Source organism: Saimiri boliviensis, chromosome X (assembly GCF_048565385.1).
Source record: "Saimiri boliviensis isolate mSaiBol1 chromosome X, mSaiBol1.pri, whole genome shotgun sequence".
Taxonomy (NCBI): domain Eukaryota; kingdom Metazoa; phylum Chordata; class Mammalia; order Primates; family Cebidae; genus Saimiri; species Saimiri boliviensis.
In genome coordinates this window covers 34,929,322-34,946,923 of record NC_133470.1, presented here as the reverse complement: position 1 = coordinate 34,946,923, position 17,602 = coordinate 34,929,322, and the positions used below count along the sequence as shown (strand labels likewise).

Below are 17,602 nucleotides of genomic sequence, written 5' to 3'. Positions count from 1 at the left end.
TTTTAGCCAGACATGATGTAGTGGTAAGAGCATTGCATGAGGAGTCAGGAGGCCTATGCTTCAGTCTTTCATTATAATATAGTGGATAAGAGCCTTTCCCCATCTCTCCCTTCATCTAGATTTCAGTGAGCTACTAGTACTTCCTAATGGAATATAAGTGGAAGTGTTTGCATTGCATCCCTGCTAAGGTGGCTTTGAAACAAGCACAGCTTCTCCATGCTCCGTTCTCCTTGGTCCTGGCTGGATGTTAACACCCAAACTGACCTCAGAGGTCACATGTTGAAGATGACAGACTCATCCTCAGCCAGTGTCCCAGAATAACCCACATAAATTAATAACTTGTTCTTCCCTCTTACCAATCAGGAACATCTGCACTATGTTACATATTGACATTTGAGATTTTGTGTTATAGCAGTTAGTCTGTGCCTAATTGTTTCACCTCTTTTTGACAATCTGTTTGGGTTGTTATAAGGATTAAACAAGTTAGAAAAACGCCTGGCACATAGTAAATGCTCAATAAATGTTATTAATAGTTATTAATATTATTACCTAATCTGATAGTAACTAGTTATGAGTGACTGAACGTCAGTTTCCCTGGACCTTCATTTCCTCCTCACCTGTTAAATCTAAAAGTCATACCTGATGATCTCAAAATTTCCATAAGTTTAAAATTTTATAATCAGAAGCTTCTTCAAAAAATTGCCAAGAAAAATGATTTCAACCCATGGTAAGTGGCCATAGGATGAGGGAGAGGCATTTAGAATATCAGGGAAAGAGGGAAAATGGAGAACAAAACAATTAGAGGGAAAACCGTTATTTAAAGAGAAGCATGTTTTCGTTTTGAAATTTAGCCATCAGATTCTGAAATCAGCTTTGGAGAGAAGAAAATATTTACAAACCGAGCCGTGTCCATGAGACTTTCATTCACACCCAAATGAATATCTTGTGTGGTAAGAAAACAAGGGTGTCCTCCCAGAAGTGCAAAGCCTACAATAAAAAAAAAAAAAAAGGAAAAAAATCATTTTGAAAAAAGAATTAAAGTGGAAAACAAAATTACAAAGAATTGGCATCATCTCAACTGAAAAGTCAAAATCTTTAAGCCTCTCCAACCTCTCTGATAGAGAATTCCCATGCAAAGCAAAATGAGGAATTTAGAGAAGTAGATAAAATCTGTGCACAAGCACATAACTCTCCTTCACACGTGTGCCCATTTCTCCACCCTCTTATTCAAGACCCGTCAATAACGAGGCATCATTCCCTCTTTGGGGCTATGTCTGATTTTAATTCTCTAAAATATATAAAGCTGGCAGTGCGCAGTGGCTCATACCTATAATCTCAGAATTTTGGGAGGCTGAGGCTGGTGGATCACCAAAGATCAGAAGTTCGAAACCAGCCTGGCCAACATGGTGAAACCCCGTCTCTACTAAAAATACAAAAATTAGCTGGGTGTGGTGGCGTGCGCCTGTAATCCCAGCTACTCTGGAGGCTGAGGCACAAGAATTGCTTGAACCTGGGAGGCAGAGGTTCCAGTGAACCACTGCACTCCAGCCTGAGAGACAGAGCAAGACTCTGTCTCAAAAAAATTAAAATAAAAAAATAAAATATATAAAGCTGTCTGGTTGGAAGATAAAGAAAAAACTAGAGTGATCTTTTGACTTTGTTGACTCAGTGACTTGAAGCCACTCTCTCAAGGCCTACCTTCTTTTATTTTCAAGCCTTTTGTTATTTATTTATTTATTTATTGAGACAGAGTCTTCTTCTGTAGCGCAGGCTGGAGCCCTTTCATCACACATTCTGAGGAAAATTATGGGAGATAGTGACATCCAATCAGAACTTTACTATCTCATTTGAGACTGATTTAATGCTCCGAATTTCTCCAATACATAATCAAAAGCAAATACACATAATTGCAAGATAGAGATTTGTCCAAGGAATTTTGCAAATATTACTTTTCTCCTCCTTATTACAATGTGCCTGATTTATCTTTTGGGAAATAAGCAACGGTCACAATTTGCTAATCCCATCTGTTTCCCATAAAGAGGGAAGAAATCATTAATTGCACGGTGAATTGGAGAATGAGGAGTTTCAGATCCACAAGGAGAATTTTACTCAACATCTCATGAAACATCCCACTGAAGGCCTTGACGAAGTTTGAATATGGACTGATATTAAATGATATTAAGGAATCATTATTTTTGTTCAGTATGATCATGACAACATGACCATATGGGACAATATTCTTATTTTTTTAAGGTACAAACTGATGTATTTGGGGATAAAATATCATTGTAGCATTAATTTACTTTAAAATAATTCAAAAACAAAAATAAACAGACTAATTAAAGAAGGCAACATATTAACAGTTGTTAAACTGAGGTAAGGGGTATTGGTATGCTCATTATGCTAATCTTTCTACTTTTCTGTTTATTTGAAACTTTTATTATAAAAGTAAAAATCAAACCCACACAAAGCAATGGTCCTCATTTCTGTTACTGTATATAAAATGAAATAATTATAGTCCATCTATTTTATACTCAAAAGTGTTCTCTGAAATACTCCTAGACCAGGCTCACGCCTGTAATCCCAACACTTTGGGAGGCCAAGGCGGGTGGATCACAAGGTCAGAAGTACAAGACCAGCTTAGCCAAGATGGTAAAACCCTCTCTCTACTAAAAATAAAAATTAGCCAGGCGTGGTGGCAGGCACCTGTAATCCCAGCTACTCGGGATGCTGAGGCAGACGCAGAGAACTGCTTGAACCTAGGAGGCGGAGTATACAGTGAGCTGAGATTGCGCCACTGCACTCCAGCTTGGGCGAGAGAGCGAGACTCCATCACACACACACACACACACACGCACACAAAGTTCCTAGAACAAGTGATCTTTAACTAGAGACCACCATGTTCTGACCCTAGCAATGACTTCACAGAGTATGATCATGTGACATCACATTATTAACATCTTCCATTGAATCCCTTACTCTGACAAAGTGCATAGTAGATATTATAAGAATTTTATAGAAAAGGGTTCTGAAAGTCAGAGTCTAAAAAATTGTACAAGATTTTTTTTTTTTTTTTTGAGATGGAGTTTCACTTTTGCTACCCATGCTGGAGTGCAGTGGCACGATCTCTACTCACCACAACCTCCGCCTCCTGGGTTCAAGCAATTCTCCTGCCTCAGCCTCCTGAGTAGTTGGGACTACAGGTGCACGCCACCATGCCCAGCTAATTTTTGTATTTTTAGTAGAGACGGAGCGTCACCATGTTGACCAGGATGGTCTCGATCTCTTGACCTCGTGATCCACCCGCCTCGCCCTCCCAAAGTGCTGGGATTATAGGCATGAGCCACCGTGCCCGGCCACAAGATTGTTTTTAAGTCCCCACAGCCCTATGCCTTGCCACAGGGAAGCCAGCTATCGAGTCAGCTTAAATTGTGATCTACAAAGACAGAATGATATAGTGGGACTGGGCTCAGTCTTCTTCCTAAGTTGTAGGGATCTTACAACTCTAGGCAAACTGAACTGCCTTCTTCTGGAAAATAAGACAGTTTGCCTAGAGTTATAAGATCGCTTGCAGATCTTATGTGCTAGGTGCTAGATAGGATCAAAGAATATGAAATGCCCAAACAGTCCTACTTGCTATGGGACCTGTAATTAACATTCTGACCCCATTTCTGAGGTCTGACAGTCACCTCTCCCTGCCTGCCCCTTCTGCCCTACATCTGGGCAAGCTGATAAGTTCAGATGCTCCCTCCTTTGGCCCTAGCAGTAGTTTCAAACTGCACACGCCCTACCCGGTGCATGGGAATCCTCAACCCAGCCCCATCCCCAAACCACACTAGAACTCCTTATCATTCCTATGCTCTCTGAGGCTACTTTTGGACCTGCTTGGGAGCCAGAACTACTATCCCCAGAAAGCCACGTGATGTGAGTAATAAGCTTTTTCATATCTTCCTGGTGCATGTGAGGTATTCTCACTGTCAGTAAACAAACCAAATTTTCGGTGGATGGCACATCTCATGTCCGTGGAGTGACTACACACCACAACAAGTCCTGGCCTTCACTGTATGATTCTGAAATTTATTCATTCATTCAAAAATATGTGCCTGGTGTTGTTCTAGGCACTGAAGAAAGCATTGTAAACAAGATGCAAGTCTTTGATTATATGGAACTCACTTTCAAATGGGGAGAGACACAGTATAAACTGAATGAGTAAATTAAATATATTGTATGTTAAGATACTGATAAGTGCTATAAGAAATACAGAACGGGAAGGAGAATAGGAAATTTACAGGACAGGAGTTGCAATTTCAAGTAGTATGGTCAAGGAAGCCACACTGATTGTTGGCCATTTGAGTAAAGACCTGAGGAAATGGATGGGTGAGCCATAGAAAACATATGAGACAGTGGGAAGAGCATGTGTAAAGTTCCTGTGTAGAGGTCATGATTGATAGGTTCAAGAGACAACCAGAGGCCAGGCGCAATGGTTCATGCCTGTAATCCCAGCACTTTGGGAGGCCGAGGTGGCTGGATCACCTGAGGTCAGGAGTTTATGACCAGTTTGGCCAACATGGAGAAACCCCATCTCTACATGGCCCATGTAATGCCTTCATTCACGCACTAGAAGCCACTCCCCTTGCCTACTCAAAGACATTGCTCTAGCAATTCCTCATTTTCTCCCTTATGTCACCAACACCTTGAATGCGCTGTTCTCATTTTTTCACTCATTATTAAAACACAAATACAGATTTGCTCTTGGTCCTAATTTCCCTGGCAAGTATTCCTTTCATTGTTTGCTCTCCTTTGCAGCAAAGCTCCTTGTTCTTCTTTCTCTTTCTAGTTCCTCTCTTCTCATTTCCATCAAATCTATAAGGCTGGCCAGGTGCGGTGACTCACACCTGTAATCCTAGCACTTTGGGAGGCCGAGGTGGGTGGATCACCAGAGGTCAGGAGTTCAAGACCAGCCTGGCCATCATGGTGAAACCCCATCTTTAAAAAAAAAAAAAAAACTATAAGGCTTTGTCCCCTACCACTGCTTCACCAAAACTCTTCTTACCAGATTTATCAGTGACCTTCATGTTGCTACATCTAGTGGCCACTTCTGAGTCCTCTTTCTTCTTGACTTAGCATTATTTAACCAAGTTGATCTTCATTTTCTACTTGATAAACTTTCTTCACACAGTGTCCAGGACATCACACCTGTTTGCCTTTGCAGCTACCATGGTAGTTGCTCCTTCTCAGTCACCATTGTTGGTTCCTTCTATTTTTCTTGACTTCTTAATGTTGGTGTGCCCCAGGACCAGCCCTTGGTTCTCTTCTCTCATCCCTCAATCAACACTTACTCTCTTTATAATTGTATCCAGTCCGATGGCCTTAAGTATCATCTATATGCTGGTGACACGCAAATATCTCTAGTCAAGATTTCACTCCCAAATTCCAGACTCATGTCCAACTGCTTTTTTAACATCTTTGTTTACATGTTTAATAGGCACTTCAGACTCAATATATCTAAGACTAAATTCCCAACCTTCCCCTTTCCATTTGTTCCATCAGCAGCCTTCACATTTGCTCAGGCAGAAATCTTAAAGTCATCCTTGACATCTCTCTCTCAGCTAATACATCAGTAATCTTGTCTCTCCCTTCAAAACATATCTAGAATCCATTCCTATTACCCTCTCCACTGCTGCCACCATGGCCCCAGCTTCTATAAATAATAGCTAACTATTGACAAGTTTCATTACTTCTACCTTGTTTTCACCCTGAGCCCCCAACAATCTATTCCACAGTCTATGCTCGGTCACAGGGATCCTTTAAAATGCAATTAGATCATAGCCCTCCTTTGTTCAAGATCATCCAACGATTTCCCACTTCACTCAGAATAAAGGCCAATGTCCCAGTAATGGTGCACTTGTTTTTCCCTCCGTTCCAGGCACATTCTTCTCCTTGCTGAGAGTACTTATCATCTTCAAACATACTGCATCATCCACTTATTTATTATGTCTGTTGTTTATTGTCTGTGTACCCACTAGAATGTAAGCCCCATGAAGGCATGGATTTTTCTCTGTTTTGTCTACTGAGGTATCACCCCCAAGCATCTAGAATAAAACCTAGTAAATAGTAAGTGCTTAATGAATACTCATTGAATGAATAAAGGAGGAATTTTGACTCTGAAGAAAGGACCCATTCTTCTCACCTGTGAAGAGCCCCTCATTTTGTTAACAGAGAGAACAGAAATCTCTATTATCTATGAAGCAACATAATGAAGTTTAATGGTGAATATAATCACTAATCACTCATTTAGTTTCTTTATAAACAGGCAACATCACCTAAACAAATATAAATACTGCACATTCATCAAAAAATTATTTATTTTGCACCTACTAAGTGCCTAGTACAGGTCTGAGTACCACTGAGAGTTGAGGACTATAGAGGAAGATTTCAAAGAAAGTTTCAGACCTCCTGGTAGGTCTGTTCCAAGTCATACTCTTTCTTTGATGAGAAGTTATTTTGCTATAGCAACTCAAGATTAGTCTGTTACCCTTCCACTTCCCTGTTTGTGCTATCCAGAAGATCCTGCCTGGTGTGGTGGCTCACGCCTGTAATCCCAGTACTTTGGGAGGCCAAGGTAGGGGGATCATTTGAGATCAGAATTTTGAGACTAGCCTGGCCAACATGGTCAAACCCCACCTATACTAAAAATACAAAACTTAGCTGGGTATGACGGTGTGCACCTCTAATCACAGCTACCTGGGAGGCTGAGGCAGGAGAATCACTTGAATCCAGGAGATGGAGGCTGCAGTAAGCCGAGATTGCACCATTGCACTCCAGCCTGAATGACAAGAGCAAAACACCGTCTCAAAAAAAAAAAAAAAAGAAAAGAAAAAGAAAGAAAAGAAAAGAAGATCCATGTGGTGCCTGGACATATGAGACAGGGGTAGGAAGAAGTGTAACAGAAAGTGTGTACCAGCAGGAGCCAAAGACTTCAGCAGTTCATGGAAGAGATTAAATGGGGAGGAAATACTGCCTCTGAGAAGAAATTGCCTTTGCAATTTTTGTTGCAAAGCAAAAAGAAGCCTCAGACCTTAGCCCAAAAGCACAAGCCAAGAATTTGCCGGTTTACCAGGTCAGTATGGCAATACGTGCTTATGAAGGGCATCAGAGGTTTACAGAAGCCACTAGAAGCTGCCATTGCCAAGAAGAAGAGGACAGAGAGAGGATTTCCACTCTGTATCCAGAGAAGCCTGCTTTTACCTGTTTCATTTGTTTATGCTTTCATATAAGCTATTTTTGAACAAAAAGTTTCTTCCGTTCATTTCTTAATTTCTGTTTGGGAAAATAAAAGTAAATCTTGCCAGGCGCGGTGGCTCAAGCCTGTAATCCCAGCACTTTGGGAGGCCGAGGCGGGTGAATCACGAGGTCGAGAGATCGAGACCATCCTGGTCAACATGGTGAAACCCCGTCTCTACTAAAAATACAAAAAATTAGCTGGGCATGGTGGCGTGTGCCTGTAATCCCAGCTACTCAGGAGGCTGAGGCAGGAGAATTGCCTGAACCCGGGAGGCGGAGGTTGCGGTGAGCCGAGATAGCGCCATTGCACTCCAGCCTGGGTAACAAGAGCGAAAACTCTGTCTCAAAAAAAAAAAAAAGTAAATCTTATTTTGCTCTTTCACTTCCCCATATATTCCTGCCTGCTTTGGAAAAGAGGATGTAAATAGAATTCATTCATTGGAAATATGAGGGATCCGAGGACCCTTACTGGTAGAACTAAGGCAGTTATTTACCTCTCTGTGTTTGGCTTTTATAACTGCAGAAGAGTATCACAATTTTTATATGGGCATCTTTGTACAGATGTCAATTTTGAAACAGCTGTTAAAAGACCAGCTTCTACTTCACCTTGAAAGTGAAATACCAATGTTAAATAATGAAAAGAACCATCTCTTAGAATGCCTTTTGCATTTTTATCAGCTACTGTATTTACAGAGATTAATAAATGTATCTGTCTATCGACTCAATTAATTTTCCATAAAAGAATATAATCATTGTTAGACACATAGAATTGTGTGGTTTTCCAGGCAGGCACACACAAAGAGTGGATGAGGCATGAATGAGCTACAACTACACACAGCTACACTGATACATCTCACAATGTTGAGCAAACGAAGTCAGACACAAAAGAGCATATGCTGAATGATCCCATTTATATAACGTACAAAAACAGGCAAAACGAATCTGTGATGTTAGAAGCCAAGATAATAGTTACCCTTGGGTGGAGGAGGAGTAGTGACTGGAAGGAAATACAAGGTAGTGGGGAGCTTCTGGGTGCTACTACCATTCTATTTCTCTGTCTGGGTGTTAGTTACAATGGTTTGTTCACTGTAAGAATTCATTGACCATACACTTAATAATTTGTGCACTTTGTGTGTTACACTTTAATAAACATGTTACATAAACAATTACTATGGTAAGAGTTGGATGGAGAATTTGATTCTGTCTCCTGAGATAAGTAGAAATATGAATGTAGCTCTGAAACTCAGGCTTGGAACAGAATCGCCAAGGACTGTCCTATGAGGATCATCTCAGGGGCTGGCATAGATTTGGGGCAGTAACAGTTATAACTGCACCTATTTTAATTCTAAGCACCAAAGTAACAGGTGGTACGTATTGAAAAATGGCACCAAAGGACAATTGTTAAGATGCACAGACACATAATAGGAATGTTTGTCATGATTTTGATTGGGGTTTACTGTTTCTGTAAACAAGGCAGCCACTCACTCTGAGTGATTCTCCCATTTTTGAGATTGACAGGGTGCCATATGCAATTATTGAGTATAATGACAAATGCTCCATGAACTATAAGTTTTAACAGTCATACGTTTCTTGCTTCATGTATTTGTTGTTATTATTTCTGATTTGGGGCAGGTTTCTAAGGACTTCTTGATAGAAAAACCATCATTTAACAAAATGCTTAATGCCACCTGTAGAAACAATTTTACTAGAATAAAACGTGAAATTACATGCCATATAATTAAATTAAATCAACAGATTTAGTTTATTAAATTAGATATTTTAAAATTATATATATTTAAGGCCAGACTTGGTGGCTCATGCTTAGAATCCCAGCACTTTAGGAGGCTGAGGCTGGTGGATCATGAGGTCAGGAGTTCGAGATCAGCCTGTCCAATATGGTGAAACCAAAAATACAAACATTAGCCAGGCATGGTGGTGCATGCCTGTAGTCCCAGCTGCTTGGGAGGCTGAGGCAGGAGAATCGCTTGAACCTGGGAAGCAAAAGTTGCAGTGAGCTGAGATTATACCACTGTACTCCCGCCTGGGTGACAGAGTGAGACTCCATCTCATATATATATATATATATATATATATATATATATATATAGTATAATAGCTTCCAGCTGTTATTATATATAATAGATGGAGTCTCAGATATATATATATATAGATATATATATATAAAAATAGCTTCCAGCCGGGCGCGGTAGATCACAACTGTAATCCCAGCACTTTGGGAGGCCGAGGCGTGTGGATCACAAGGGAGGTCAGGAGTTTGAGACCAGCCTGGCCAAGATGGTGAAACGCTGTCTCTACTAAAAATACAAAAATTAGCCAGGCATGGTGGCGCACGCCTGTAATCCCAGCCACTCAGGAGGTTGAGGCAGAGGTTGCGGTGAACTGAGATCGCACCACTGCACTCTAGCCTGAGCAACAGGGCAAGAATCCATCTCAATGATAATAATAATAATAATAGCTTCTAGTTCTGGGTCTGCAATTTATTAGCTATGTGTCTTTGAGCCATTTGCTGGCCCCATTTCAGCCTGTTTTCCTCAACGGTCTTCTCTCACAGAAGTGTCATGAGGATTAAGTGAGATAACACACATAATTAATGTAGAACACCTGGCACAGGGTCTGCATCCAAAACCTTATTAAATTGTCACTCTCGTTTTTATTAATAGATTAACTACCACATTATTGTAAATGGTGAAACCGACCATTTATTCAGAAATATTCTGGTTTCAAACATAACATCTGAACAGGGAAAAGTCATAGAAATGCCATGCAAACCACCATGGCTTGTGTGTACCTATGCAACAATCCTGCAAGATCTGCACATGTACCCCAGAACTTAAATACAATAAAAAACAAAAAGAAATGTCATGAACTCAGCAAAACTCCTTTTTAAAAAACTTAAAATTGAGAAATCTGTATGTGCTAATCAGTTATTTTGGTGAGTTCAAAAAAGACCACTTCTTTTAAGTACTAATAGTAAAAACAAGCAAACAGAAAAGATACAAGATAAAATAAAATAATATCTACCCAACTCATGGAAGACTAGTGTTGAAAGGGAGCAGAATTTGAGAATTACTGATTGGCTTATTCATTTTGTTCCCTACCATCTGTCAGATATCAACATGATCTCTTATAGCAGCCAGCTTTAAAAAGCAAAATGTTCTTATCTGTTTTCTTCCTAGGGCTTTAAAGATTAACACCTTATATATTTTCCCTGTTCCTCCTTCCTTCTCCCTAGGGGGAAGGAGTGTGCATTAGTAAGAATAGTGGACTTGAGATGTGAATCTTGGTGCCGTTTGTATTAACTGAGTGAATTTGGCAAGTCGTTTAATCTCCCATAACTTGCTTTTTGATATCTATTTGGTAAGCTTCATTATTCATGATTCCAAGGTAAAAATTACACGCAATAGTTGTTTGCTTCTAAGCCCTAGAAAACTCTGATACCTATAAGGTAGAATAGTATATTTGAAGTATCGACCAATGTGTTTTTGTTTGTGGTGCTTCCTCCTTGACCCTGTCTGGTTGCTCATTTGGGCAAACATATTATTGATTCAAGTGAGGTCTGGTAGAGCAGAAATGCAGAGAAAGAAAAGAAGCAATTTGTGGCCTATGAGTTTCAAAGTGTCTGTTTTGAAATTGCAGAGATAATAGCTTGAGAAAAAAAAAATTGATCCTTAACAGCCTAGAATTCTAGGCACAAAAACATAGATTTGGAAGAGTCCATGAATACTCAGAGCCAGTTTTTCCTCCTGCTTTATTTCCTGGCCTCCAGTACTGATAACTGAAAGGGGAAGAAGAGAAAAGAGAGGAGAAGCAACAGAAATAAAAAATGATGGACCTTTGATGCTGTACCCTGCGGTGTGTTCCCCGGGCCAACTTCTGAAGGATAGGGAGCATGCTGGAAATCTCCGATGAGTTTGGAGAATTCCAGAACTGAGGACATCCTGTCTTGCTTTTAAGACAGACCTCTAGAAGGCAGTAAATGTTATAGAGCTCCCTGTCACTCAGCATAAGGAAGGAACAATAGAGTAGAGGCAGCCTTGTAGTACCTCTGTGCTTAATGTGTCTTGGAGAGCTGTAAGAGGTTGAGAGAATGAAACCAAGAGGTATATTGTTGTAATGGGCTCCTTGCTACACAACCATGAAATACTAGTCTCACAGACACCTTTAAGGGTGAGAAGAGCAGGGTTTATCACGTGAAAAGAAACAAAAGGGAAACAGGGACTCTCAGCAGAGCAAGAGTCCTGTTAGTAGTCATCCCGCCTCTCAGATTGAATCCCAGTTTCCACCTCAGAACAGGTGAGGCTGGCTCTTCCCCGCTGCAAATGGTGTGAACTTCCCGAGGCTTCACCCCAGTGTGCACTCCTCCCAGTGTGCAGGCCAGTTGGAGGTGATCCAGTGACCCCTTTATACTTGGTTGTCTCAATATCAAGCCTTTTAATCAGAGTGAAGCAAACCTTGCAGTAAATCAGAGACAACCAAGATCCAATAGGAATATAGAAGTCCCAACAGACCCCAGCATGCATATTTGATGATGATGTCCTAATGACCAAGGATCAGATCCCCAAAGCCCCACATGTCTTGACTTTCAGATATTCTCCATAATTTAACCATGGCTGTGGGGAAAGGGAGAGGAGACCCAAATGGACAAAATAAACTCTGAAACAACTGAGGATTGCCTTATTTAATATTGCAAACATTTAATTACCACCATCTAGCAGAATTGAGACACACAAGGAAATCCTCTTTACATGCTAGAAAAATAGATACATTTCTTACCTACGTGAGTTCAAAGCCTGAAAATGTGTGCCCACCTACATTTGTTTTCTGAACGTGAAGAGTTATGTGGGACTTCTACTCAGTTCCTTATGGAATTCCTACTGATGAAACTAATTTTTCTGCTTATAGCTTTCATGAGAACTGGAAAGCTCATTCACAGGCTTGCACTGCTGCTCCCAGTAAAAATGTTTTCTCTTTATGGTTGCTAGAGGCAGACAAATCCCTGCACTGGGTTACCCCTCCAAAGTCTTCACCCTCGATCCCCCTCTTCAACACAAGTGTGAATTTGGCAGAGGACTTACCTGTTTCTGTAGACAATCTTGTTCGAGTGCTTCTTTTCTCAAAAATCATGCCTAAGGACTTCCCTTGCAATAAAGGCAAATACTATAAATCAAGGACAAGAATAGAATTAAAATATATCTTATATATAAATTATGTTTTAAAACCTATTCTTTACATTATTAGAAAATAAGTAATAACTAGCCGGGCGCGGTGGCTCACGCCTGTAATCCCAACACTTTGGGAGGCCGGGGCGGGTGGATCACGAGGTCGAGAGATCGAGACCATCCTGGTCATCATGGTGAAACCCCGTCTCTACTAAAAATACAAAAAATTAGGCTGGGCGCGGTGGCTCAAGCCTGTAATCCCAGCACTTTGGGAGGCCGAGGCGGGAGGATCACGAGGTCGAGAGATCGAGACCAACCATGGTCAACATGGTGAAACCCCGTCTCTACTAAAAATACAAAAAATTAGCTGGGCATGGTGGTGCGTGCCTATAATCCCAGCTACTCAGGAGGCTGAGTCAGGAGAATTGCCTGAACCCAGGAGGCGGAGGTTGCGGTGAGCCGAGATGGCGCCATTGCACTCCAGCCTGGGTAACAAGAGCGAAACTCCATCTCAAAAAAAAAAAAAAAAAAAAAAAAAATTGAATTTAGGCCAGGTGCGGTGGCGCATGCCTGTAATCCCAGCACTTTGGGAGGCCGATGCAGGCAGATCACCTGAGGTCAGGAGTTTGAGACCAGTCTGGCCAACATGGCAAAAACCTGTCTCTACTAAAAATAAAAAATAAAAAAAAATTAGCCGGGCATGGTGGCATGTGCCTGTAATCTCAGCTACTAGGGAGGTGGAGGCAAGAGAATCGCTTGAACCTGAGAGATGGAGGTTGCAGTTAGCTGAGGTTGCGCCACTGCACTCCAGCCTGTGCAACAGAGCAAGATTCCATCTCAAAAAAAAACAAAAAAGTGAATTTAAATTTTTTTTTTTTTTTTTTTTTTTTTTTTTTTTTTTGAGACAGAGTCCCGCTCCTCCGTAGCTAGGCACCAGGCTGGAGTGCGGTGGCGCGATCTCGGTTCACTGCAACCTCCGCCTCCCAGGTTCAAGCAATTCTGCCTCAGCCTCTTGAGTAGCTGGGACTACAGGTGTCCACCACCACACCCAGCTAATTTTTGTATTTTTAGTAGAGACGGGGTTTCACCATGTTGGCCAGGATGGTCTCAATCTCTTGACCTCGTGATTCGCCAGCCTCAGCCTCCCAAAGTGCTGGGATTACAGATGGGAGCCACTGAGCCTGGCCTAAAATGTTTTTTTATAGGCCATACAAATGGGGGAAGAGAACAGTAATTCCCACAGCTTATTGACATGTAATTAGAAAGTAGTATTAATTGCTCTGAGTTAAACATGTGAATTTGTTCCAAAGTATATTAATATTTTGTACTGGAACCACCTTCTTACTTAACTCCGTTGAAATCCCCATTCAATGGCAGATTAGTGCCCTAAAACGAAAGAAAGAAAGAAAAAAAAAGAAATCCCCATTCAGTTTTCAATGACCTTGAAGGTGTTTGGTTTGGAGGTGTTTTCTCAGCTAGGAAAATGCTACTCTGTTAAATAAAATATGGGGCACTAAGGCTTCCACCTAGGTCAATGATTAAGCCCTAGTGTTTTAGATACACAGTCATTATGCATCCTTATGGGGATACAAAGACTTGGCTTCTGGAAGTCATTTGAAAACAATCTGGAAAGTTTGAATGTGGGGTGGGGCGCTTCCTCCTTCCTGTTCTATAGATGGACTTCCCAATAGAATGAGTTCTGGAACAGATTTTTGCCAGCTAACCACCTTCATCCACAAAGTGTCAAGATCATAGGCCTGGGCCTGGGGAAAACTTTTCTCCTTATTTCAGGTGTTTTTTTAGGAACATCAACCCACACAAGTTGCGGTCACTCCTGTCCTCAGTTTGTTCTTAGGAGCTTGGAGAGTTAGCCAACTAGATAAAATCAAGGCCGTGTCAAACTTTCTCAACCTGAAACCAACTCTTTAAAAAGCTTTTGAACAAGCTTGGAATACAAAAATGCTTTCACAATTAAGCAGTCTAAATGAAGCTACTGTATTAATTGAGTGTGTTTCAAACATAAATTGCTCAAAATGCAGAATAATACTTACAAGACCCATATCCCATCTCTTCTACCTGGATATCATTGTGTCTTTGCTAATCTAAATGCCATTTTTTTTTTTTTTGTGAGACGGAGTTTCGCTCTTGTTACCCAGGCTGGAGTGCAATAGCACGATCTCGGCTCACCGCAACCTCCGCCTTCTGGGCTCAGGCAATTCTCCTGCCTCAGCCTCCTGAGTAGCTGGGATTACAGGCACACGCCACCATGCCCAGCTAATTCTTTTTGTATTTTTAGTAGAGACGGAGTTTCACCATGTTGACCAGGATGGTCTCGATCTCTTGACCTCGTGATCCACCCGCCTCGGCCTCCCAAAGTGCTGGGATTACAGGCTTGAGCCACCGCGCCCGGCTCTAAATGCTTTTTAAGACACTGTCACATCATTGTGAATTTTTCATTATCCTAATGATCTTATATCTGATATGCATCCAAAATTAAAATTTTTTGCTAGGAAAAAAAATCAGGCCGGGTGCGGTGGCTCAAGCCTGTAATCCCAGCACTTTGGGAGGCCGAGGCGGGTGGATCACGAGGTCAAGAGATCGAGCCCATCCTGGTCAACATGGTGAAACCCCATCTCTACTAAAAATACAAAAAATTAGCTGGGCATGGTGGCGCACGCCTGTAATCCCAGCTACTCAGGAGGCTGAGGCAGGAGGATTGCCTGAACCCAGGAGGCAGAGGTTGCGGTGAGCCGAGATCGTGCCATTGCACTCCAGCCTGGGTAACGAGAGCAAAACTCGGTCTCAAAAAAAAAAAAAAAAGCATCAATTTTGACTTGATAGAAAATACACAGAGAAAAGAAAAGGGATCTAAAAATAAAATCTTGGCCTGGCATGGTGGCTCACGCCTGTAATCCCAGCACTTTGGGAGGCAAGGCAGGCCGATTACCTGTGGTCAGGAGTTCAAGACCAACCTGGCCAACATGGTGAAACCCCATATCCACTAAAAATACAAAAAACAGCCAGGCGTAGTGGTGAGCGCCTGTTATCCCAACTACTCAGAAGGCTGAGGCAAGAGAATCACTTGAGCTTGGGAGGCGGAGGTTGCAGTGAGCCGAAATTGTACACCTGTACTCCAGCTTGTGTAACAGAGCAAGACTACGTCTCAAAAAATAATAAATAAAAATAAAATCTTATCAAACAAATGATTTCTTAGGTTTGATCCAGTTAATAATGAATTTCAGCATTCCGCGTGAAATAAATGCAATGACTTGTCATTGAATCACTGATTTTTATGCTTTTTTGTATGCCTGTATGCTCCATGATAATCAGTTACCTTGACTGTGAGGTTTCATTACATAGCTACTGTTTAAGAATTTTAACGTATTTTCTTTTTCCTCTTTCTTTGGGAAGGTTTCCTTGAAAAAGGCTGACTGGTAGTAATGGAACATGGAAAGAAAATGTTACATACCTCTCCTTTCTGTTTTATCCTAAATTTCAGATCTGCTGATAGCCATAGGATATATTTAATTTCTTCTCCAGTAAAGTTTTTTAGAGTGAGAAGGTCACGGCCCTTCAGCTGTACTTTATTTTGTAGTGGTTGTCCACACCTATAAAAAAGATTAGAGAAGGAGAAATATGTATTTCAGAAAAAAACCCATGTACTATGGAGATTCATTGTTTTATTGTTGATAAAGCATTCTCTCTCTCTCTCTCTTTTTTTTTTTTTTTTCTGAGACAGGGTCTCACTCTGTGGCCCAGGCTGGAGTACAGTGGCACAATCTTAGCTCACTGTAGCCTCCGCTTCCCCGGTTAGAGCAATTTTCCTGCCTCAACCACCCAAGTAGCTGAAAACTACAGGCACATGTCACCACGCACAGCTAATTTTTGTATTTTTAGCAGAGACAGAGTTTCTCCGTGGTGCCCCGGCTCATCTTGACCTTCTGAGCTCAAGTGATCCCCTGCCTCGGCCTCTTGATAAAGCATTCTTAATAAAGCATAGCTAATGCTTTATCTTTTCATTCTTTTTTTTTTTTTTTTCCAAGACAGAGTTTCGCTCTTGTTACCCAGGCTGGAGTGCAATGGAGCGATCTCGGCTCACCACAACCTCCGCTTCCTGGTTCAGGCAATTCTCCTGCCTCAGCCTCCTGAGTAGCTGGGATTACAGGCACGTACCACCATGCCCACCTAATTTTTTGTATTTTTAGTAGAGACGGGTTTTCACCATGTTGACCAGGATGGTCTCGATCTCTTGACCTCGTGATCCACCCGCCTCGGCCTCCCAAAGTGCTGGGATTACAGGCTTGAGCCACCGCGCCCGGCTCTTTTTATTCTTGATAAAGCTCAGCAAATCACATGTAACCTCATGTGTCTCTGGAAAGTGTTAATGCATTGAACTTTGATATTACCATGGTTTATATTTTGTACGTCCAGTATTTTGGATGTTCCAGAGAAAAAAAGAATTTGTGAAAACAGATTGAATTCTTATTTCCTTGAAATAGCCACATGAGTGGCTTTGTCACTTACTAGTCATACTACCTAAGGCAATTTACTTACGAATTCTCTGTTTCTAAATTTCCCACCTAGAAAAGTACTATAATCTTATCGAGTTATTGTGAAGATAAAATGATTTAATACATGTAAAGCAGACACTGTCTGGCATATAATAAGTATTAAATAACAGCTGTTATTATTAAAATCTTTAGACTGTACAAGCATCATTTGTAAGGCATAATATAAAATAATTTCATATTTTCCCCCTACTGCCCTTCAAATCTGTTCTTGGAGACTTGTTCTTTTTATCCCTGGATGAAAATCAATGGACCCTGTAGTTTTTCTACATGTTTCTTTAAACATGAATCCATAATGTATGTTTTCTTTATTTATATGTGCTATTAGACTAATAGATTATGTATATAACAAAACACAAAAATAAAAATGTTAAAAGTTTAGACAAAGAAGAACAAAATATTTTATTTTATTTATTTATTTATTTATTTTTGAGACGCATTCTGGCTCTGTTGCCCAGGCTGGAGTGCAGTGGTGTGATCTAGGCTCACTACAACTTCCACTTCCCACATTCAGGACATTCTCCTGCCTCAGCCTCCTGAGTAGCTGGGATTACAGGCATGTGCCACCAC

The 17,602-nt window shown here is 41.0% G+C and overlaps 2 protein-coding genes across 5 annotated transcripts in view; one reads left to right on the top strand and one right to left on the bottom strand.

Moving 5' to 3' along the window:
- Positions 1-17,602, top strand: part of RPGR (retinitis pigmentosa GTPase regulator) — a 151,034-nt gene that overhangs the window by 35,646 nt on the left and 97,786 nt on the right. The window lies entirely within an intron of this gene.
- Positions 1-17,602, bottom strand: part of OTC (ornithine transcarbamylase) — a 73,366-nt gene that overhangs the window by 43,536 nt on the left and 12,228 nt on the right. Inside the window, exons 2-4 of the mRNA XM_003924046.3 lie at positions 15,934-16,072; positions 12,381-12,462; positions 900-987 (exon numbers count right to left, since the gene is read on the bottom strand). Of these exons, the coding sequence (XP_003924095.1) occupies positions 900-987; positions 12,381-12,462; positions 15,934-16,072 (309 nt within the window). The remainder of the gene's footprint in view (positions 1-899; positions 988-12,380; positions 12,463-15,933; positions 16,073-17,602) is intronic.